Raw genomic sequence first — 24,169 nt, forward strand, 5'->3', positions numbered from 1 at the left:
TCTCTGCCTTCTAGCAGATCAACACTTCCCTTCAGCTTGGTGTCATCTGCGAACTTTAAGGCATATTGGTTCTGCTTAGTTCAAGGTAAATTGTATCAGTTTCTCACTATCAGGAGCACTAAACCAGTCCATTGATGAAAAGCAGCAAACCTCCTTCACCTGTGAAGTCTACAAGGCAGCAAGAAGAGACTCTCCCAGGAAAAGTGTAAGAGTTCAGTTCTCTCAATCCCTCTGCCAAATCTGTAGTTGAAAATAGTTTTGAACTGTGTTGCTATATTTGGTTATAAACAGATTGTGCAGAAATATGAGGTATGAATTCAGTAAATCACAAGACCTAGCAGGAGTAGCTAGAAAAGACATTTGTCTTACTATCAGATATAATTGTGTTATTTGGGAACGCCATCTTTTGGATGCTTGATCTTCCTTGCACAAGTGATGAAATTCAAATGTGCTATCTTTGATCTAAATGGATTTTGCATTTGCAATACCTACCCTGGAGACAATGAAAAAAAGAACTAATACACTTCTGAGTAAGATATAGGTAATAAATTGTTCTGTATTTTCCACATCCTTTACATTTTTTTTGCACCTTACCTGTTTCCAGCCTGTGTATCTAACTGAGACATCCTTTGTGTCAGGTCTTAGAAGCATAAGCAAGACTGCTGATGTAAATAAAGCAGCAATGGTACCACTCTTCACTTTCCTTTCTGTCTCAGCAGAGAGTTCCAAAACCCCCATAGGTCATCTTATTGTTGTATGCAGGACTATGAAAAGTGGGAAGATATCCAGTTATTTTTTGACCTAATTATGCTGTCATTCTCCATTGACCATCTAGTTGACAATAGTGGTCAGCCTGGATCATGTTAGCTGATATTACGAGGCAGGGTGTTGGATGACATTGGATGCTGTGTAGATAAATATTTCCTTGCTATCTATTCCTACAGGACCCGTCCTTACCATAGATAAACCAAAACTGCTTTCAGCTTTCCGTTGTGATCTGATAGTCATAATGACAACTGTTTTCAAAAACAGCAGATCCCCACAATGTTCTCTATAAAAAAAATAAATTTAGATGACAGTATAGGTAATATACTGACATAGTTTGTATCTTATGTAGAATCCATACTAAGTTACTTCCTGAGATTTCTTTATATTTGTCAAAACATGAATAATTTAGACCTTTTTCTAGAATAAGTCTTTTCTCAGGTCAATGCCACCCATCCACAATTAGTTATTGAGATTTTAACCACTCGCATTACTAAAAGGCTCTTCATTTAGATGCAAAACCATAATCTATTAAGATTTGAAATGCTTCTACTATATGGTGGGCTGAAAGAGAAAGCATAATATCCCTTGAATTAGATGGTCAGAGGTATGCAAACCTCAGACAATTAAGAAGATAATAAATTATGCTGTCAGTGGCATGGTGAGTTGGGTGGCATTTGCCTATAATGACCAGTAACATTATAAGTTGATACAAATACTTTATAGATCCCTGTAAAGAGAGATGACTGACACTTTTAAATGCTCATTTGCAAAGTAGTAAATGTAAAGAAGCAGATAATTAAATTTAAAGGGCATTTTCCAATGATAACATTAGAAAGATTAAGAGGTTAAACATTAACCTGACAGTAAATCCCTCCATTATGTCTTTCTACAAACAAGACTGTCTGCATTTTAACTATTCAGTGTCATTCAGTACATCAAACATTCAAAGTGATTGCACTGCGTATCACAGGCTAAAACAAAAAGATCCAAATTAACTCATTAAAAATGTAAAATAAATTTCTAATTCTACATTTAATATAGGTTTTTTCCTATCTCCAAAAAAATATATACACTTCAGACACTTCATGAAAGCCATTCAGTACTTCATATAAGTGGAGGACATCAATGTTATGGATAACATTCAAAACCTTGAAATGGATTAAATTTAGAACTGAACCTCATTTACACTCAGAAACAAGAGAAAATGTCATCTTAGTGATGTTGTCTACAGTCTGAAAAGGCACCATCAGCTCTCAGAGAATTTTCTTATTTACCTTATGATTAGATGTGCAGCAGGGAGTGGTATATGCTTTTGCCTATGCTACTATTGAAAGTCATGGTATGAAAAAGTCTGAGAGTCACTGTCTTGGACATCATTCCAGCTCGACCCAAGGAGCCTGCCTAGAGATGGAAAATCACTTACCTGCTCTTTGACCACCTCACTCTAAGATGACAGCATCTGGATTGGGCTCACACAGCTGTTTTCTTCCTCGATGTCAATTTCTTTTGTGGTCTTTGTAAAATAAAAAGGAAAAATAACCCACTGAGAAGCAGTTATAATAAAGCATCTTAAGCCTGTTATATCATGAGGAGAAAAAAAGGGACAAGCAGAGAGCCTTTTTCTTTTTTTTTTCCTTTTTTTTTCCTTCAAACATTTTCTCTCAGATGTCCCTTTGAAGTCACAGGCTTATAGTGTGAGTGACTGAGAGCAAGGAGCTGTGAAATGCGCCTTTGAGCCATAGACTTCTCAGAGAGCATCACAAGGCATATATGACTGGGGTACACGACATCTGGAAATCAGCGTGGCATTATTGAGGCTTTATTCAGCCTCAAACTCTGGGAGCTGCAGAGAACCAAAAACCTCAGCAAGGGAAAATCACTTCTCCCATCCTGATTTTACTTTCCCAGTTTGGAGGGGGTCTCATTGCATAAATTAGTGGTAGTTACCATTTTCTCTTCCACTCAGCCCTGTTATTGTTCTGCTGTTACTGGATACTTTGCATTGTTAAAAACCCTCACAATACACCACTCTTTATGCTTACTAAAACCAATTCATGTTCACATGAATCTGATTCACTTCATAATCAAACACACAGATTGGCAGAACACCTCAGACTGGTTATGCCTCCTGATTCTCCACTCATGGGTCTCTTGTGTTTCTCATCCAAAACAATTTCCATTACTTCTTTTATGTAAAGGATACTACGTAACTGATACTGCACCCCACTGATAATTCTCAAATAGGGAGCAAAACTGATGATTTTGGAATAGTCAGTACTGACATATCGTTTCCTAATGAACTTCAGAGGAAACTTTGATGAAGGTTAGGACTATTTCTGTAAGCTGTCTGGTAGAGTCACTGATCAGCTTCATCCAATATTCATCTCAGGTGGGAGGGCAGCATCATAGTGTGTCATTATATCACCTCCTGCTAGAGCTGATATGAGTTTTATCCGAGACTGCATGAACCTCTTTGGCATTCTGCACTTCAAAGTGCTCAGAGAAGCAGGAGCTGAGCACTGCTGACCATGGGAGCAACTGTTAGACCAGAAGATGAGAAAAACAGCACAGTGTAACCTAAGGAAAAGTGGTAGCCAGAAGATTTATGTGAACAGCAGAGAGGTAACCAGTAGCTTCAAGGAAACCAGCAGGCAGCAAGGAAAAATGAAAAGAGAATGAAAGAGAAGTGTGATGTGGGTCTGTCCCAGACCCACAGGTTACAGCTCAGATCCCGCTCCTCCCTAAAGCAGAGCTGCTGCAAAGATCTGAGGGAAGAGTGTTGCTGTTAAGGAGAGGAGATGCAGAGGCAGCACTTAGTAATACAACCAGAAGCAGGTTAAAAAAGATACCATGACAACTCAGATCCCCAGGACGTGACTTCATGGAGAGCTGTGACTGTTCCATGGCACTGAGTTGTGCCTCTGCCAGTTCACCTGAGACAGCAGGGATGTGATGTGCTGGACACCTAGGCTCCAGGGCTCTCCAGATTTCCATCATAGTTTATCTGCATTGCTTACTTTATGTAATTTATTTCCATTGTATTTTTTGGGATAATGAGATCATACAGACAAGAACTGAAACTAGGCTGAGTGAAGAATTCCTACTGAAAATTGGTAATAAGGGTTGGTAATTAAAGATAAGGCTTTTTTTGAGCTGAATTAAAATGTTTGTAATAATTTTCCTATTGTTTTAAATGTTCCATTGTTTCAAAGAAGCAGTTCAAAACAAGATGAAAATGGCCTGACATAAAGACTTGAAGGGATTTTGTTTGGGAGTTTTTGCTTAAGTATTTGTTTATTTTGCTGCTTTTTTACTGGAGACTAGGGAAGTGAAGGGCACCAGTATTCAAATAACTTTTTTAAAATATTCATTTTGTTGTTACTCAGTTTTAACAGAAAATACAAAAATTATTTTATAGAAAAGTAGGAAGTGTCAAGAGAACTACAAACCATATAAAATGTCATTTCATTTAGAGTTCGTAGAAATTCATTCCTATTTTTCCCAGACCAGGCAAATGATCCTGTAGAACTCTTCACTTCTCCTGCAGTCGCTCTTTTTTGCTTTCTTCTCATCAATTTCCTTTCTCTTTCATTCACACCTCAGTCTTGTCCCCATTTCCCTCCTCCTGCTTTCACACCGTTTGTTTACCCTTTTCTCTTGCCCCACACCTCCTGACATGTCTTCCTTGAGGCATGTACCGTTGCCCATCAAAGAGGTTTGCGCTGCATGGAGGCACGTTGCAATGCAGGAATCGCTGCTGAGTGAGTCTGCTACCATTGCATGGCACAGTGAGAGGGATTTAATCTCAGACACAACACCCCAGGGACTCAGCAGTTGATGAAGGATATTGTTCCCTAAGTAGGTGACTACATAGTATTCCTACGTAAATAGTATATTTCACTTCCTGTAAGTTTTCTTTACCATCAAGTCTCAGTTTAAAGAACTGTTATGTAAAGATGTAATTAGATCAAGAGAACTGGACCATGTGAGTGACACTGTAGAAGTAAAACCTCAGAAAAAAAAATGTTTTAGTTACTAGTCTTTTCTTCCTTGGACATGTTTACTGTGGAAATGTGGTATGCGATGGGGAAGCAGAGATGGCAAACTTGCAGACAACAGCAGACAAGCTTGCCAAAGGAAGAGAGTGAGTAATCTGTAACATAACTATAGAATTTCAGGTTATTAATAAAAACAGTTTGAGATCCTCAATACTAGAAATGAGAAAGCAACTAATTTCATGCAAGTCATTATAGCAAGAGTCTAGGTGAAGCTGATGTGGTGCTTCTACCGTGAAAGAGGTTCCCATGCAGTAAATTACAATGACACAGTCTCTAGAAACCTGAATTTCAAAATCTAGTTGTCTCTAAAGTTTTGTTTGATTTGGTTTGGTTTGTTCTTAACTCATGTTTGAATTAGAATGAAATGTACAAGAGACATCAGGTATATTCATTAACATTACCCTGTGGAAGCTCTTATCTTGTAGACCTCACTACTGAAGTGATGAGATCAGTTTGCAAAATTCCATTTGGGATACAGTATTTTCTTTACACATCTGTGTCCAGGCAGTTCCTGTGACAGCAGCATAAGGTTTTGTACTTAGTAATGATAGTAAACTGTCTCCCATGAGGGAGAAGCTGAGCTGAAGCCTTGCACCTAGGGACAGTATTCTGTTTAGCCTTTTCATGCCTCACAGTGCAGATCTGTGCATACAATATTTGCCTGCTCTTCTCTGTCCTGTGTTAGTTAATGCTCCTCAGACTTTTAATAGTTTTGGTTTCAAATAATCCCATTTAACACTTTTGAAACCTTGCATTTCAAATGTTCACATTATTATCTTTTTGCAAGCTTGCAAGACAGGTCAAAGTTTGATGTGAACAACCTTTGCCAACCAATGCCTCTTTAAAATTCAAAATGAGCAGAGAGCTTGAGAATATTTGCTTATGCATTTTAGTCTTCCTGGCCCAATGATGCTGAATATATTTTTAACATAAGGTACATGGCCAGAGATTTTTTAACAGAAGCTATGTGGTCAAAGACAAGTCCCCTGGTTTCCTGTTATTAAGTTAACCTTGTTAAACATTGAATTATTGTTTAACATAGGATAGGATCTTCTCTTAATGTCATGGTGAATTATTCATATGCAAAGCCAAGGTATTTTACCTTGTTAAGTGTAGCTGCAGCATGTTGAGACCAATATATGGAGTCATGCATCACAGCCAGAATTAGACATGGATTTCTTAAACCTGTAGTGGAGTGAAAATGCAATTAGTCTGCAACTACAGTCTACGTAATTAAAGTAGGTAGCAGCCATTTAGTGAAACTTAACACAGTCAGAGACTCAGAAAGCCTATAATAATGCAGTAGCTGAGAACATAAATGCTGCAGAAAAAAAACACTAAATAAATATTTCCTTCTTTGGCAAGGAATGTGCAATCTTTGAGGTTCTCTGTCCACAGAATGGGAGATGATTATGCAGGCTCACATTAAACATTCATAGATGTGATCAACATGTTTATAATTAGGTATAACAAACACTTAAATTGAGATTTTCAAACATTTTACAAACATTTGACTAGTTATTTTTACCACCTTTGCATCTTTCACAAAAAACCTCTCTCAGATTGCAGAATGGGTTTGGAAATATGGATTCTGATTTGAGAATTTAGATACCACTCTTTTTTGGTAACGTAAAGAACTAATTAAGTTCTTTCACTATTTAACTGTCACTGCCTTAAATGTGGTCTGCAGAAATACAGGCATAAAAAAAGATTTAGCTGTCCTCTCAGAAACAAGTTTGAACTTGGGTTCAATATATGCTTAAATTCTTGCAAATAATTTGGGCCAATTCCTTCTATATCTGAGTCAGCTTTCTTCTCTGTGATTCTAAACTACCTTTCAGGTAAGCTGTTAAGTAAGATGGAAGATGTGTAAAAATCCCCAAGATTAATGAACGCAGAAGCAGAATGGCCTAGATCTTCAAGCTCTTGAGAATTTCACGTAAGAGTGACCATGATGTACTTAAAAGTATTTTAAAAGCTTTTGCGGAGTAAAGAAACTGGGTACTTTCCAAAGCAGGCTCAGGGATCATCTAGAGTTATCACAAGTGAGTCTACTAGATCCTAAGTGAGTGAATAAGGAAATCACTGATAAAAGCAATATACTAATACCATTTCCAACCAAGGGAAAAAGAAAGATTTTCTTTAATTTCAGTAGGAGTCCCTTTGGGCCCTTTTAATATTCCTGTCAGTGACACTACTAAAGGCTGCGAAATCTCTGCAGAACAGTGAAAGCCTCCATGGGTTGATTCAGGGTCCCAAAAGGACCTCGATGACTTGGAGGGATTTGCAGAGATTCACTGAAGTATCACAGTGTCTTTGCTGGACTCACTGGCAGGTTGAGAGACTTAATCAGTGTTTCTCTGAGAGATGCTATGTACTGTATTATAGTTCTCTGTTATTATTTCGTCACCAGTATTCCTTCAGACTTTGGCAAAAAAAAATCATTTTTTGTTTTCTTTTTTTTAGAGCTATCTGTACATGTTTTAAGATATGCATTTCTGTTATGCATCATCTCCCTGTATATAACAAATTGTGAACTGGTTTCAGTCAGACTTCTGAACACTCTCCTCTTTCCATAGCTTTGCCACTTTTCACCCAGGGACTTTGAGTAGCTCTTATAAATTTTTCCTATTTAATAGTACAGGCATGATAAATGATATAAGGATAATGAAGTATTGTGCCTCCAATTCGAGCTGGGCTGCAGAGGGAGTACTTACTTATCGTGGCACTGTCCCTTCTGAGACTATATCCTGGAGTCTAATGATCTTCAATTCAATCCTAACAGAAGCTTAAATAACTCTTCTGCTGAGGGAACCTTTCTCATGGCTGACGATAGCTATAATTTTAGTCTGAGTTCTGGTATAAGTGCTTGAAGAAGATAGTTATTGTCACATAAAACTTCCCTTTTTGGGACTGACTGGTGTAAGGAGCTTTAGTCAACTTCCAGAGACAGTGGAGCAGTGCAAGGAGGGAAAATTGAAATCTGTCACTTTGATCTCCCTTTCTTAGCTAGCCTATAACCTTTGCAACTAGAAATCAGCATTAGTCTGCTGATGAAATGTGTGTGTGGCATGAGCTTGTCCCTAGTTTTGTCACCTTTTGATCACACCAGCTGCTCTTCTGAATCATTTACAAACTACTCTGAAACAACACTTTGAGTTGGACAACTAAATACAACTGATTGCAGTGGATAAGCATGTGTGTCTATGCAGTGGCTAGTCTAATTCTATCTCAGTATTCAGGCTGTTTGCTACAAGAATATCTAACTCTAATGGTTTCAGAATTTCATCAAATTATATATCTGCTCCTTAATTATAATAAAATGTAAATGGTAATAAACTGTGTGGCTGCACCACCTGAGAGATACAGAAACATCTAAATTTTCAGCATACACTGAAAGCATCCTACTGCTGGAAATGACTGCTTTATGTGGTAGGTGCCTTTTTATGCCTCTAGATGGAGATCCTATCCATTTAACTCAACCCTCTAGAGAAAACTGTGGGATGCTTCAATAAGAGCTCCATTTTGCCTTTCATACTCCATAGACCAAAAGTTTCTTTGTTCTCTGATTTTTGGGTTATAAAATACTTTCGATCTTAGTAACTAGATTCCAGACAAGCTCCACACACACACTTCACAGCTTACCTGAAAAAGGAAGAAAAAAATCTTCTATTCTAGCTTTGCACAGTCAAAGCATCCTAAATTATTTACTTGGTTTGAAATGTAGTGGTGAAACACTGCCTTTTCAATTGCGATTCTGCAAATTCCCTCCAGTACATAAGCACCTCTGACAAGCTGAGGTGTGCAGTATTGCAGATAGGACTCAGAAGAAATTATATGGACCATTGTACTCAGTCGCTTTTACCATATGGGCAACCATATCATCTGGTTCCGCCAAAGTGCAGAGAAAAGCCTTGCCGTATCATCACCAAGAAACTTGATTGTTTGCTCACTGGTTTGGGACCAAGGGTTCTTTACATACAATCCCAGCAAGAATAAGGAGACACACCAGTGAAGTTATCGTCTCTGGCCCAGGAGGTAAAAATCCCTTTTTGTGGATCAAAATCAGTTAGATAAAACCATGCCTATTAAGTGTATCTTTCAGGTTTGCCCAATGCATTAAGATGCAGCATTTAACTAGGAATGATGTCAGCTGCACAAAGACCGAATGCAAATTCTCTCTTGATTACAGAGGTCCTGAGAAACAAAGATATCTCTGCGGCCAAAAATTTACTTAGAGAAAGATAATAGATTTAGTGCCCTAGTACCAGTAAGTAACTATCAGCATAAAAATAGTAATAGTAACAACAGTAACAGTATAGTAGAAATACATAATTATCAAGACCTTTGGGGAAAAAACGCTTCTTCTTGGTTATTTCCTGAAACAAGAAAGATTATTGTAAATTTTTTGTCTATACTGCCTATACTTTTCCTTGTGTGATTTTCTATCAGAAATAGTTTGGCCAGAAAGACCAGGGAAGAGATTGTCCCCTTGCACTCAGCACTGGTGAGGCCACACCTCAAATACTGTGTTCAGTTTTGGGCCTCTCACTACAGGAAAGACATTGAGGTGCTGGAGCGGGTCCAAAGAAGGGCAACAAAGATGGTGAAGGATCTAGAGCACAAGTTTTATGAGGAGCAACTGAGAGAGCTGGAGTTGTTTAGTCTGGAGAAAAGGCAGAGGGGAGACCTTATCTCCCTCTACAACTACCTGAAAGGAGGTTGTAGCAAGGTGGATGGCAGTTCCTTCTCCCAGGTTACAACTGATAGGATGAGAGGAAATGGCCTCAAGTTGCGCCAGGGGAGGTTTAGATTGGATATCAGCAAAAATTTCTTCACTGAAAGAGTTATCAAGAACTGGAACAGGCTGCCCAGGGAAGTGATTGAGTCATCATCCCCAGAAGTGTTTAAAAGACATGGCAGTTAGGGACATGGCTTAATGGCGGACTTGGCAATGTTATGTTTATGGTTGCATTTGAACATCTTTTCATACCTAAATGATTCTATGATTCTATGATTTTGAAAGCAAACCAGTTAGGCTTATGGCACTATATGTACCAATTTTAGACTATTAGAACAGTAGTGAGCAAGATGTATTTCACAGCTGTGCAAATCCTCAGACCCTTAGACTAGCACTGAGGCAGCAAAGTTGATGCCAGCACTGCCACCTACTCACATACAGTTCCCTGCTGCTTTTGGGGGACTATTTTTATTTTTGCTTTATTTCAATTGTTGTTAGTGGCACAGTGTTAGTCTGCTTTTGTTAATGTTCTATGACTCTGATTTACTTTTTGTTTCAAGATACATGCAGAAACTGTTTATTTTGCCCTTAGGCATCCTCCATGATGAGATGGGGAAAAGTAGATCCAGACAGGCCCCACAGAATATCTTTTTTTGTAGGACATGTGTTCATAGAGAAAAACAAAACTGCATGAAAATGAGAAAAATGGACCACACTGAGGCAGTAGCACTTTGCAAAGATGTTTCTGGTTTCAAATGAATTGCAGAAGGTAACCCATGTGGTGAAGATTTTAGTGTTCTGACATTTGGGAATTTTCTGAAATGTATTTTTTACCAAAAGCCCAAACTCGATCTCTAATCTGTCTTAAAGTAAGTAATAAATTCTGACTAACAGGCCTAGTATATTTGTCATGGGCTTGAGGGTTTTGTTTCTCTCTTCCTTTTTTTTTTCCACACTGTGGATTTAAATGGTGCCAGGAAGGAATTTAGAATCAAAACCAGTGCAGGTCAGGATCAAAATCAGTTCAAGGAAAAAAAATCTATTATTGTAACAGCAAAAATCAAATCTGTTTTACATAGGTTTGTACTAGAGAGGAACTGGATCAAAAAAGAGAAGTTATAAAAGTACATTTCACTTCCGTTTGAGAGTTGAATACTGAAAAGTGCTCAGAGTAGCACAATGCACATAGGTTCCTGGGTAATCCCATTTAAATCACAAATATAACTTACAGGTACAGATCATTTGTTTCTCTTTCATGTCTTGACCTTTATATAGTTTCAGAGGACTCAAAGAAGCCATTAAATTCTTACCATATTAAACCTGGCAATATGCACAATACAGAGAAAGGATTTGTCTAACAAACTTTGACAGGCGTGACATATCAGCCATTTTTTTCAATATACACTGCATTTCCATAGTCTGTTTTGTGACAGATGTTGGAGATACATTCTAGATTTAAAACTACAATGATTGCTACAAGAGTCTTCTGCACCAAAGGGATGGGATCCTGTCAGGGCAAGTGGAAAGTACAGTCAGCAGGATGTAACACCTAGGTATCATCTGTTTGAATTATGATCCTAAGCATGATGTGCAGTCCTTGTCCCTTCTCCTTTCCCTCCCATTTCTGCAGGCCTCCTCCTCAGGGTTTGCAGTGGAATAGGATGAATACCCTCAATGGCATCATTTTGTTTCCCCACACTCACCACGGTTCCCTTTTACAATGAACCAGCTTACAGAATTCACCCACCAGACCTTGTTTTGCTGTTCCCAGCGACTGCTAGGGAGGTAAACAAAGGAAAGTGAAGCAGACCTCGGCTGCCAGCATGCTCTGTGAAGGTTTACTCCAGCCTGTGCCAGCCTGGGCTACATTTTTCCTTGCAAGTGGTAATGGGAGTGTAGGTCAACCCACCTGTGCCCGGCTTCTGCCTGTCTACTAGTCACTGCAAGAAGACTTTGGTATCACACCAAGCCAAAAGTACATATACCGTGTAGTCCACCAAATCCCCCAGTTCTGCCCCAAACCCTTGTCTCATCAAGAGAAGGGAAGGGAATGATTTTCAGCACTATGAAGTAATTCTTTAGAGGGTAGAAACTACTGCACTGGAAATGTTTCCCAGCTACATATCAAATACCAAGCAATGAATTATTTTATATGTGGATTTCTTGGCTTTGGACATTTTCCATTCAGTGGTTATGGTGTTTGGATGCCACAAAGTCATATATACTTTTAAATATATTTCAGAAAGTGAACTTGCTTGTTTTTCAGGCCACAAGAGAGATTTCTTGCCTTTTCTGGGTATTCTCTATTTAGCAAGAATGCACTTAATATACAAGGATAAATTATAGGAGCCCACGGGAGTCAGTGCCATATTGTGCAACTCACACAAACACCCATGGGCTTGCAGAGGAGAGCTCTGTTTGTTCAAGAATAAGATCTGGTACTTCTCATAACAGGAGGTCATATTACCTTAAAATGCCTCTGCCTCCTAGGCCTGACTGATAAATAACATCTGTTCTTGTAACAACGGCCTCTCCAGCAGGAGAGATGGGCTCTGTGGCATGACAAGAACAAAAGAAGTTCACAGGAAGCCCTGTACCGAGGGAACAAGTGGCCACAATAAGAAACAGAAACTTCACTAAGGGTCTGATTCAAACCCTACTTGAGCCAACAGGAAAGAGTCCAGCAGATTTCGTGGGGTCTTGGTGTTAGGAATCATGCATGCCCCTGCCTCTGCTCATACAATAGTAGCACTATCAGCAGCGATGACCTATGTCGGTTGAAATCAAATGTTTCTCCAGTCCTATAACTTCTCGTTAACACACACAGCAAAACATAGTTCACTTTACATTCATATTGATGCAAGTAAAGGAGGATTTTACTGGAGTGAGTGATAGTAGGCATGTTTCTTCATACCTGAAAAGCCATAACAGTCAACATAATTTGCAGTCCAGAACTATCAGCCTTCTCATGGCAGGAAAGTTTTGTTGTGAAGAGAGATCATTGTGAAAGGGACTCCTCTGCTTTGCTTCCATTGGAAAGAACACAGTGAAATCCTATTCCTAACAAGTAAAACGAGCTTTTAGCTTTCATCCAGCTCCTTGCATCTCAGATAATAAAATCCAGTGAATTTGTCCTGAATTGCCAATATTTCCACTGAAATTGCATAAAAACATCAGCTGAAAATACTTAGGAATAAAGTTAGCTGGGAAATGGCAATTTGGTTTCACAAGAAGTTTCAAAGTTTTAAACTTAAGTTTAGTTCTTCAGTGGAATGAAAACAAAACTTTTGAACATTTTGTCAAAATGAAATTGTAAAGAAACACTTGTTTTCTTATTAAAAAGCACAATTTTTTCAGCTTTGATCCTCTCTCTCACTCTCTTACCTTCTTGCTCCCCCTCTCACTCTCTGTCACCAGAGGTAGCTGCAGAGCCCTGGATCACAAACTTAGCTGATTTTTTTTTTAAATCAATAAATCTCTGTGAGTTATTTTGTCTTTTCATCAAAAATGCATTCTGTCAAGAATGCTCATAAACAACTCTGCCTGGGAGAAGTTCTTAGCTTGTCCCAAAAAAATGATACCTTACACATCTAACTGGATAGCCAGCTGCCCAGCTGTGAGGCTTTGGGGAAACGCACACAGAAACTGCTGAAGTGACAGTCCTATATATTAAAGTTATCTGTGTTATTCTCCTGTCTGTCTTTTGAACACAGTATAAATTCTGTTATATTCTGCTCATCCTATTCTTGCTCTACAAGCACATATTTAATTAAAGCATTCCTCCTCACAGCTTTGTTCTCTTGATCCCAGGGATTTTAGGGATGTATCTGTGAATAGATAGTAGGAAAAAGAAGTCTGTCTAGCGTTATGTTCCTCTATTTATCCATGTGTTACTTTCAACATGGAATTGGCAAACAAATCTTAGTTTTTTTAAAAGCAAAGGCAAATGCATGAGCCCTACCTTCTGCCAGTTTTATTTCTTTAAGTATAAATTACAAGGTTACAAAGTCGCCTTGGACAGAAAGACTTTGCCCTGGTATATAGCATTTTGACTTTTCCACAGAGACAGACTTGCTTGTTTTTCTTACAGAAGGGGTTTTGCTGTTGTGCTGTTGTGACATTTTGCACCATCTTCTTCCTTTTGCATCTGAAAGAAAATAAGCAGTGCCGAAATGACAATGAAAATGTGTTGCTCCATTTAACTGACATGGATTGTATGTGTCTGTGCATCAGCAGGTGATACACAAGGGCCAGAGGAGGATTCCTTAATCCCTTATCTATAGAGAAGCCACACATAACTGATTTTTTTTTGTCTGTCTTTGATTGCACCACCACTTTTGGAACCTCTGTCTTAAAGAAGTGATGCCTTATGGGCAGAGAAAAAAAGGTGAATATTCCAATTAGAAACAATCTAACTTCTCTGTCACATCTGGCCTTCATGCCTCAATAATCCCTTGAACACAGCTCAAAAATGATGAGACTGGCTGTGCAATTCCAGTGCATTCTATTGAATTCCAAGGGATGCACAAAAGGATAGTACATATCCGGAAGGCAAAAGCATGTCCTGTTTTCTTGGTCTTCTATCAAATGTATATTGCTAGTAGTTTAATTACTATTTATTGAGTACTGCTGGAAGGCTATACAGGGCACAAAAAGAATTGCTGTGTATAAACAGAGCTGATTTTTATTTGTTTCTTTCTTTATCATTACCCTGTTATCCATTTCAGAATTTCTGTTGTAGCTTTATGTGATAGAGATTAAACATTTGAAAAAAATATGAGAAAAAAACAGGAAAGCAAAGAGATAATCTCATCATGCTAAAAAAAACCCAAAACAAAACAAAAAACCACAAACAAACAAACAAACAACAAAACCAACCATCCTTTTTCCAGGTACAAATAGTCAAAAGAATGTGAAAAATAACTTTAATCTCACTGAGGTGAGTTTACTAAATCTATTAGCTTCATCAGACCTACGCTTTTTTTTTTTGTTTATTGTCAGACTAAGCCAAAATCTTTGCAAGTGTTAACAAAAAAAGCAACTGCAGTGTAAGAAAATTAGAGGGACACATGACACAAGCTTGTTCCATAAGCCTCACAGAAGTATACCCGTGTGAAACATGAAGGAAGGGTGGAAACTTAAATCATCTTCATGTGATCTGGCTGCTGTAAAATCGTATCTTCACCTTGGGTTATAAGAATGTCATACCCTCAGACCCGTATTTTTTTTAATTTGGAATAGGGTTAGAAATGAGCAAAGTTAATTATTTTATTGGTAGGAAATAAATCAGTATGCAGATCTGGTTCCAAAATTGTCTAGTCAATGTAAGTTTTATAACAGGACAAAGAGAAAAATGCCTCTGAGAACTTAAAAATCTAGATCTGTGTTCAAATGTTATGTTTTTGTCACATATTTAGGGGTATCTTATTGCTATGTTATTCCTAAGGGGATATTATATGTTGCAACATGTTTTCATTAACCAAAGCTGACTGGTTCTTCTGCTTGGGGATCCATTTCTTAAAGGCAAAGGGAGTAATTTCATTACGGTATCTGTTTTTTTTTCTTTCCTCTGCAGGCTTAAGTGATAATTTGATATCTTGTTAGCAGAACAGAAATGAATAACTCAACGTACATAAACTCTTCCACTGAAAATGTGATGGCTTTGGAGAGCCCCTATAAAACTGTTGAGGTGGTCTTCATCGTCCTGGTAGCAGGGTCTCTCAGTCTAGTCACCATAATTGGGAACATCCTTGTTATGGTGTCAATCAAAGTCAACAGGCACCTACAGACTGTCAACAACTATTTCCTGTTCAGCTTGGCCTGCGCTGACTTGATCATAGGCATCTTTTCAATGAACCTATACACCCTCTACACTGTGATAGGCTACTGGCCCTTAGGGCCCGTGGTGTGTGACCTCTGGCTGGCTCTTGACTACGTGGTCAGCAATGCCTCTGTAATGAACCTTCTCATTATCAGCTTTGACAGATACTTTTGTGTCACCAAGCCTCTGACGTATCCTGTAAAGCGGACCACTAAGATGGCAGGCATGATGATCGCAGCTGCGTGGGTGCTGTCCTTCATCCTGTGGGCCCCTGCAATTCTCTTCTGGCAGTTCATTGTGGGAGGAAGGACTGTCCCGGATGGGGATTGCTACATCCAGTTTTTTTCCAACCCTGCTGTCACTTTTGGCACTGCCATTGCAGCCTTCTATTTGCCTGTTGTCATCATGACTGTCCTTTACTGGCAAATCTCTCGAGCCAGTAAGAGTCGGATAAAGAAAGGGAAAAAGGAAGCTGCCCAAAATCAAGATACAGTTTCCCCCAGCCTTGTCCAAGGTAAAATAGTGAAACCAAACAATAACAACATCCCAACCAGTGCAGATGGGTTGGAGCACAGTGAGATTCAGAATGGAAAAACCACTCGAGAGACTGTGACAGAGAACTGTGTTCAAGGGGAAGAGAAGGAGAGCTCCAACGACTCCACCTCTGTCAGTGTGGTTGCTTCCAACATGAAAGAAGATGAAGCTGCCAGAGATGCCAGCCAGGCTTCTGCCTCCCAAGATCATCTCAAAGTGGAGAATTCCAAGCTGACGTGCATCAGGATAGTCACCAAGTCCCAAAAGGGTGACTGCTGTGCCCCTACCAATACTACTGTGGAGATTGTAGGCTCCAATGGAGCAGAGAAGCAGAATAGTGTAGCCCGGAAAATCGTCAAGATGACAAAGCAGCCAGCCAAAAAGAAACCACCTCCTTCTAGAGAGAAAAAAGTGACAAGGACTATTTTGGCCATCCTCCTGGCCTTCATCATCACCTGGACCCCATACAACGTCATGGTGCTCATCAACAGCTTCTGCACATCTTGCATCCCTGGCACTGTATGGACCATAGGTTATTGGCTCTGTTACATCAACAGCACCATCAACCCTGCTTGTTATGCACTCTGCAATGCTACTTTCAAGAAGACCTTTAAGCACCTTCTTATGTGTCATTACAAGAATATAGGAGCTACAAGGTAAAAACAAAAAAAAAAAAAGGAAAGGGTGAAGTTCCAAATTAAATTTAAAAAACCCCCAATGCCATAGCACTTTATGCTCTTCTATGGAATGTGCAATCCAGGATGTTAGTGGGAATACTGATATAGGACATCAGCTCCACCCCTGAGAACTACACTTAAAAACATTTTCTAATTATTGAAAATAAATCTTAAGGATATGATGATGTTTGAGGAATTATTCAAGTAAGTGGACTGGAGGCACAGTTCCTTGTTTTCTGAGAGTATTCTGCAGAAGGGCTTTAGAGTCTACAATTATTTGTCATTCTGTGTAAAATGTTCTCTTTTTTTCTCTGTCTGTTTAGTATATCTTCATCTAGGGAAAATTTAACAAGAACTCTGTGGAAGAAACATAGCAGTTTGAAAGTTTCTTACATAATCCAAATGAATCATGGAAAAAGGTTTCTAAAGCTCAAAGTTGTCTAAAGTTCTTTTTGTCACTGTCATGTAAGAATCATAATGTTGGGTAAATCATTATGAAATTTATTTTATGTTGTTTATGACACTACCATTTTCAAAACTGCATCTGTTCTGAAAGTGTACTTATGCTCAACATGTAATCATTGTCTAACATGTATCATTCGAAGCCTGACACTTGCCCTCTTCTAGAGGCTTTTGTCCTGTGATTCCTTCATCATGTCAAGACAAAAGTGAAAAAAGGAGGTGTTTTCCAGGTTGCAACATCCCAAGACTATTTCAACATTACCCCAGGAAGCTGTGGATGCCCTCTCCCTGGAAGTGTTCAAGGACAGGTTGGACAGGGCTTTGAGCAACCTGGTCTAGTGGGAGGTGTCCCTGCCCATGGCAGGGGAATTGGACTGGATGGTCTTTAAGGTCCCTTCCAACCCAAACCATTATATGATTCTACGATGCTATGAACATCCATGTAAACCAAAGCTTTTGAGACAATTTTGTTCACTTTGTTTTTCATATAACATCTGCCTGTGGATTTGTCTTCTACCTCCATCAGCCTTTTCTTTTTGTACCTTACTTGTCTAGGGCACGAAAACTGAATATCAAAAGAAGTTGCAAATTCAAAGGTCTCACCCAGTTAGCCCCCATGGTGGCTAAACAAGGGCCTCAGCTGAAGAACAGAAACAAGGTTGTTATTAGGAAAATGGAGGTTACATCCTTTTAAAGTTGTATTTGCAGATGAAGAGATATGCTGAGGCTCCACAGAATGAACAGTTAATATTAGATCATTATGCTCTTAAGCAGTCAAAAAATGATTCACACTCAATTACTGAGGAAAAGAATAAGACGGACTGATGTGTCCACATGGATCAAGGTCTGCCTAACCCCTTAGTGTGAAATCAGGGTCCTTCTTAGGTGTATCCTGGACAAGATGTTTACTTTATGGAAAAGATATTGGTTACATTGCCTTTTGTACCAGCTCGGAGCAATATTTTCACTGTAAGCCAAGGGATAACACTGACAGAAAGGCAGAGAGGAAAACACTGATTATACAAAACCAGATACTGAAATAGTCTGGATGGGGATCTGGCAGGGGTAAAATTCAAATATTATCTGCTGCTCCAAATTCAGATTCTTTCTACCTGGTAAAGAATTTACTATCGTGTATGATATTTATTGTAGCACAACTAAGCACTGTGTGGATAGGACAAAGTGTATTAGACTACTGAAAACAGCAATTGTTTGTAAGTTATGCATATTTCAGTTACCTCCTTCTTAGTAACTCTAACTTTGAGGCATTAGTGAGGGTATACCTACAGATTTTGTTACCCAGAAAAGTAGTTTGCTGCATAAAGAGTGTTCTGAGAGACTGTCTTCTGGAGTGAAAGCCACCTACCAAATAGGACGCCAAATCACTCTGTTATTTCATGCCTACACACTAGAGTCTTCCAAAATGTGCTTCAAAATAGCAGTCCTCAAGATTACAGGGAAATTAATCTTGCAGACTTAAGTTTTACATTTGACAAGCCTATTGGAACACAGTGTCAAAGCACTTTGGCAATGTGACAATTCTCATGTTTTGAAGTACAAGTTCCTAGCAGAAAATGAAAATTAGGAGGATTAAACTGCAGTAAATTAAGGCCACATTAAACTCAGGATTAATGTGACTTAATATGCATTCATTGATTTTATACCCTTAGTGATTTCATCCTAATATATCTAAGTGTCTCCATGCAGCCAAGTATCTAATTTTGCAACCTCATATTTATTATTAAATATGGAAAGTCATATTTAATTGCAAGTCATATTTAATATCACTATTTTCATCTTTCTGCTTGTAAGAAAGAATAACTCAATGATAAGGCTTGCAAAACTGAGTGCCGCTTGTCTTTCAAAACTACATTCACTAGGCTTATCTTGACAGGTCAAGGGAAAGACTTACATGACCATTTCTAGATTGTTCATTCTCTTAGAGTGTTAAAAAATCCAGATAAAAACCAAAGGTAAAATGAAATTTGTTCATTTTCTAAATCTTACTTATTTAGAAAAGTTTCATAAAAGACACTCACCTGCTTCTTTTTATCAGTAAGTGCTGTGGGTATCAATAGTACAGCTACTCAAATTGGGAAACAATGGTTTGAATATTCTTATATGATCTTTGAGCTCCAGTTTTCCAGTAGGTGTGCAAATCCTTTATTCTGACCTGTGACACTGTCACTTATTCGTAAATTATGAATTCCTCTAATAGCTAAGGACACTTCTATAAGTTACAAAGTGCAAGATACAGATTACAACTATACTTTTTCATCACATGATGACACTTAAAATACCATGCAGAAAAGAAAATATTTTGGGGGCAGTATTCATGACACAAACAAATTAAAAAAAAAAAAGAAAAAACCTTCACTTTGAAGCTTTTTAGCACTTTTCCTTAGCACCACTGCCACTTTTGAGGACAAGATGCTTTGATTTGTGTCACAGGATATTTTAAAAGGCTTGCAGGACACACAATCCTGTGTCTTTCCATCTTGCACTAGCTCAGTGAAAAAAATAGTTCTGTGGTACATCCACATTTGCAGCCAATTAGTGTAAAAATAGATGACATAATGCATCTACGCATGTACACACATGCAAGCAAACACACACCCCAATATGATTTATATACATGGAAAATAATAATCTAACATTCAAGATATTGCATGGGATTGTGTCCATGTTGTGCTCACTGGCAGCTGGTGGGAGGTGCAGAGCCAACACTTACTCATGGCACTGTCTACCCACTCTTGGAGGCAGAAAGCATCTCACTGCCCTGAGATACTGGGAACTTCTCAGGTTTTCAGCTTGCTGTGGCTCAGTAAGGCAAAAGTAGGATAATCTATCAAAGCCACATAGTAATTTGTTCTTTAGAACATCTTTTGAGCTCTCTTGTCTTTCCTTTGTGTCCCAAACCCTGCTCACCAGGTTTCACTTCCCTTCTGAGTGACAGTTCTGCGAGATGTAGATGTCGGTCTTGAAGAGCAGCGCTCTCTGGGTACCGTCTCAGGATTCCCCAGCTGTCACCTGTGCCCCATCACCTCCACGGCCCCCAGGTGGTCCTGCTGCTGGTGCTGCCATGTCTTCGCTGTGGGCTTAGCCAGAGGATCCCAGCAGCACATCCACAACATGTGCTGTGCTGGCCACTTTTGTTTCACATAGAAACTGAGCAAATTGTGCAGATGACTCATGAGGGATAAAACCCAAAAACCAACAACAAAAAACTGCAGTTTGCACTTCTTGCCCTCTCCTTTTCTTCCTCCTAATTATTTCCAGAAACAGGCTAAATCTGAAAAGGTCCAACCAACCCTTGACATTAACCCTATGGAGGAGGATCTCTCACGTTGGCTGCCCATGGGGAGTGACTTGTGCTGTCACAGGCCACCCATACCTTCACTCTCCAGGGACAGAACAGCAGCTTGAAGATACATCAATCCAACTGGCACATTTCCTGAGTATTAAAGACATCTGGGGTTAAAAAAAAAAAGAAAGAAAAAAGAAAGAAAAAAGGAAAGAAAGGAAAAAAAGAAAGAAAAAAAGAAAGAAAAGAGTTGGAATTGAGAAATTTGTTTTCCAGTGAGGACAGAACCTATGAAAACCTTCTGTCAGCCTTCTGTTTGGGATTTTCATTTGATTTAGTAGGAATCATGAGCAACCATTCAGAGATAGCCCAATTAAAAAAAGTCCTAAGACAACAAACACATCTGTACAGATCAGATTTTCTTTCTTACTTTCTTGCCTTACAAATGCTCATGGGGATGGGAGTGTTCAAATGGACCCCAGGGTTCAGTTTGGCATCCACAAAGCACGAAGAGGACAAAAGCAAGTGCTAAATATATCAGCCCTCAGTTTTACATTTTTCTGGTGGAGGAAAACATATTGATGAGAGGAGGTGTCTTTACCAAGTGTGTCTGTGGTGACAACAGTCCACACGCCAGTGAGGACACCCTGAGAGTGTCCTAGTTGCTCCTAGCTATCCTATCTGGGACAGGGGCAGAAGGGGGTGGTCATTTTTTTGTTTGTTTCATTTCCTGATGGATTCAGACATGTCCATGTGTCTGCATTGCAGTGGGGCCTGCTAGTAAACTCACTGGGCCCTTCCTCAGTTTTGGTTAATTATGATCCCTGTTCTCCATTCCTATGGATTCGATGAGTGCTCCAGTGCTGCCTGTGGATACGACTCCTGGTTTCGCCTGTGGTGCTAAGGTGGCACACTCTGAATTTTTCACCTCAACCGGCAGCACCTTTCCTTGCCACTTCTGTTACTCAAAGCTGACCCTGGCAGTGGCCTTGAAGAACCAAATTGGTAAAGCATCCTCAGAGCCATCATGTTGCAAAGATGGTGTGATGCAGCTGGGCAGGCAGGAAGAGCATTGCTGCTATTTGTTTTCCCTCCATCCCGTTACAATAATTCCTAAAAATTGTAGGTTTTTTTTACAATTCAGGGCGCTTCTTGTGAGAAGGTAAAGTCTTAGGAAAGAAACAGCGGGAAAACAAACACTGGTCCTGTGGATGGGAAAAGTTTACTGACAGGCAGTGGGTTTGGAGCCTTTGGTATTTTTAAAGATCTCCTTCTGGATGGCTCTATACTCTCAGCTGACAGCAGTGCAAATGGTAGAAATTGAGAAGCTTAAAAGAAGTAATCTTTTTTTCACCCCTAGGTCTACAGATGTTTTATAGAGAATGTCTACAGACACTTGCTAGAGGTGTGATACATTATCACTTTTATTGTTCTTCTATATCATGAAAAGCTGTAAATTTTTAAGAAATGGTTTTTTTTATATATATCATAGAAAATCCCAGAAGGAAGCTGAGAGATGGTCCTTAATTTTCTATGGCTTCTTTTCCCATTTCTTTGCCTGTCTTTCCTCTTTTGTCACAGAATTGACAAACGGCTTTCCTCCTTCCTCACTTTAACAAGTTTTTCACCTGTGTTTCAGCTACAGGTGTACAGTTTCTCTTGCCTTTAATGCACTGTGAATGCTGGTATTCAAACTCTAACCCCGCCAAAATATTGCCTTCCCTAAGCATATAAATCCCCCACCACTGAAGCCCAAACTACTATGCGGAGTGAGAAGTTCCATAAATCCTTTCTCTGTGCATTTTAAACTGGAAGTAAAAAAAAAAAAACCCTTATGTGAAACAAAGCCGAACCAATTCCCTTCTTCCCCAGTTTTGCCATCTCCATACCAGAAACAGCAGTGGATAATGGCAAAGAGTGAGTGTTCTTGCAGTGGAATATCATGCAGCAACATGTACAGATTATTTTTATGCCCTGTGCAATGGTAAGGCAGCCCTCCTTTCACTTGAATTTCCTTTCCTTCTTGTGCTTACTAGCAGAGCATTCACTGAGAAACCAAGCCTAAGTATGTAATATTTACCACAACCACTGCAATTATTTCTCCTTCCTTTTGCTAAGTCCTCTTTTGCTACACTGTGGAGCTAGTGGGTTACACATGCCTATCAGTCCTCCCAGGCCTCATATTTTGGGACACTGGGTAGATTTGTTATACACATTTCATTCTGATATTAACCAAATAAAGGGAAACAAGTTCTGGTGTCTTTTCACCTTTCAAAGCTCTGCATAACCTGAAAAGTGCCATTGGGTAGCTATATTTTTTCATCTTTTTATAGTGAGATTTTTTTCTTTTTGTTTTTTCTTTTTTTAATAGTGAGATTTTTTTTTCTTTTTTTTCTTTTTTTCACTGTACTCGCCAAGAAGCACACAGAAACTGTTTTCCTTGAGATGCCCCAAAGTGCTCTGACTCTCTGAAGTGAGAAGCAGCTGCGGGTGGTACATGGGGCGATATGATCACTGTTTGTGTTACAGTGGCCTTTGGAAGGAAGGATTTCACCAAGTGTTTAACCTTTGAACTGTGTCATCTGACAGCACTGAAGAAAGCACAGGGGGACAAACTTGGCATGCCCTAACTTGCAAAGCAACAGATAGGTCATGTTTGGATTGCTTTTCTGCTCCCCCAAGCTCAAGTAGGCTGTGGGGAGTGGGGGAGATTTCTACCCCCACTGGAAGTCCCTCTCTACACCTCTACTCCAAAGACAGCCCTTCTCTGAAGCACATCGAGGTCACAGTGGCAGTAATAATAATAAAAACACTGGCGAGAGTGCCATGGTTGCTAATAAACAGACCTTCTTATATCTTACCCCTTAATTCTAGTGCCACTTTGCAGAGGTGGTTGGTAAGTTAGAGACTAGCAGTTTGTAAATACTTTTAGATAGTGTGTTTTAACATGACCAACACCATATCTCGACTGTGTAAAAAAAATACATTATGTGTAATACTATCCAGATAAGGTTATAATGTAAATATATCAGCAATGAATGTCCAATTATTCTTCAAGCTCTATGTACGAGGAAGAACCTCATCTCTTCTTGAGACTTTTTTAATTTAAGGGTATGGAAAACCATTTATATTAAAAAAAAACAACTGCATTCTTTTCTTCAAAAGAACATACTACTACAAGAAAGAAGGGAATGCATTACATGTATATGATATCCAAAATCACACGGTGAATCAGAAACTGAGGATCTTACTAGTCGGGGACTGGTCAAATTCATGATGCCGTACATTTGATCTCATATAAATAAGATAAGCACAAGTTTATGGTTAGCTGTGTAAAGCTGACCCACTTGATTATATATACATTATAGATATATATTTATATATGCTGTATAGATATATACATATTATACACAACATTCATACAGTGGAAGCAAAGTTTGATAAAGTCATATTAACTGGGAACTGGGATGTAATGTTGTGAGCCATCAGGAAGAAAAACATCTGTGTTATTCGGCAACATTCAAACACATTATACAGGATGAAAGAAGAAGGTGCTTTACTAAAACAACTAATGAAGGACTGAGATGATGAGGGTTTGAAATAACTTTAAGACACAAATAAATTTACATGCAATATATGTGTATGTACTTCTGCTGAGTTGTAATCCTAGTTAAAACATTGCATTAAACAGCGAATTATAACAATAATAAAAATGGTTTTGTATGTGGTATCTCTGTTTATTTTTTCTTTTTGCTGAGTGAAATGTGAAACTGCGATAATAAGTGGAGAAAAATAGTTTCCCTA

The 24,169-nt window shown here is 38.9% G+C and overlaps 1 protein-coding gene across 1 annotated transcript; it reads left to right on the plus strand.

Annotated features, from left to right (window-relative positions):
• The first annotated feature begins 123 nt into the window (after nucleotides 1–123).
• CHRM2 (cholinergic receptor, muscarinic 2) lies at nucleotides 124–16,734 on the plus strand. The gene is made up of 2 exons (XM_010191969.1): nucleotides 124–205; nucleotides 15,143–16,734. Exon 2 carries the CDS (start codon nucleotides 15,182–15,184, stop codon nucleotides 16,580–16,582), a length of 1,401 nt encoding a protein of 466 aa, XP_010190271.1. The 5' UTR covers nucleotides 124–205; nucleotides 15,143–15,181; the 3' UTR covers nucleotides 16,583–16,734.
• The last annotated feature ends 7,435 nt before the right edge of the window (nucleotides 16,735–24,169 follow it).

This window comes from Mesitornis unicolor, unplaced genomic scaffold (assembly GCF_000695765.1).
Source record: "Mesitornis unicolor isolate BGI_N332 unplaced genomic scaffold, ASM69576v1 scaffold26509, whole genome shotgun sequence".
Classification (NCBI taxonomy): Eukaryota; Metazoa; Chordata; class Aves; order Mesitornithiformes; family Mesitornithidae; genus Mesitornis; species Mesitornis unicolor.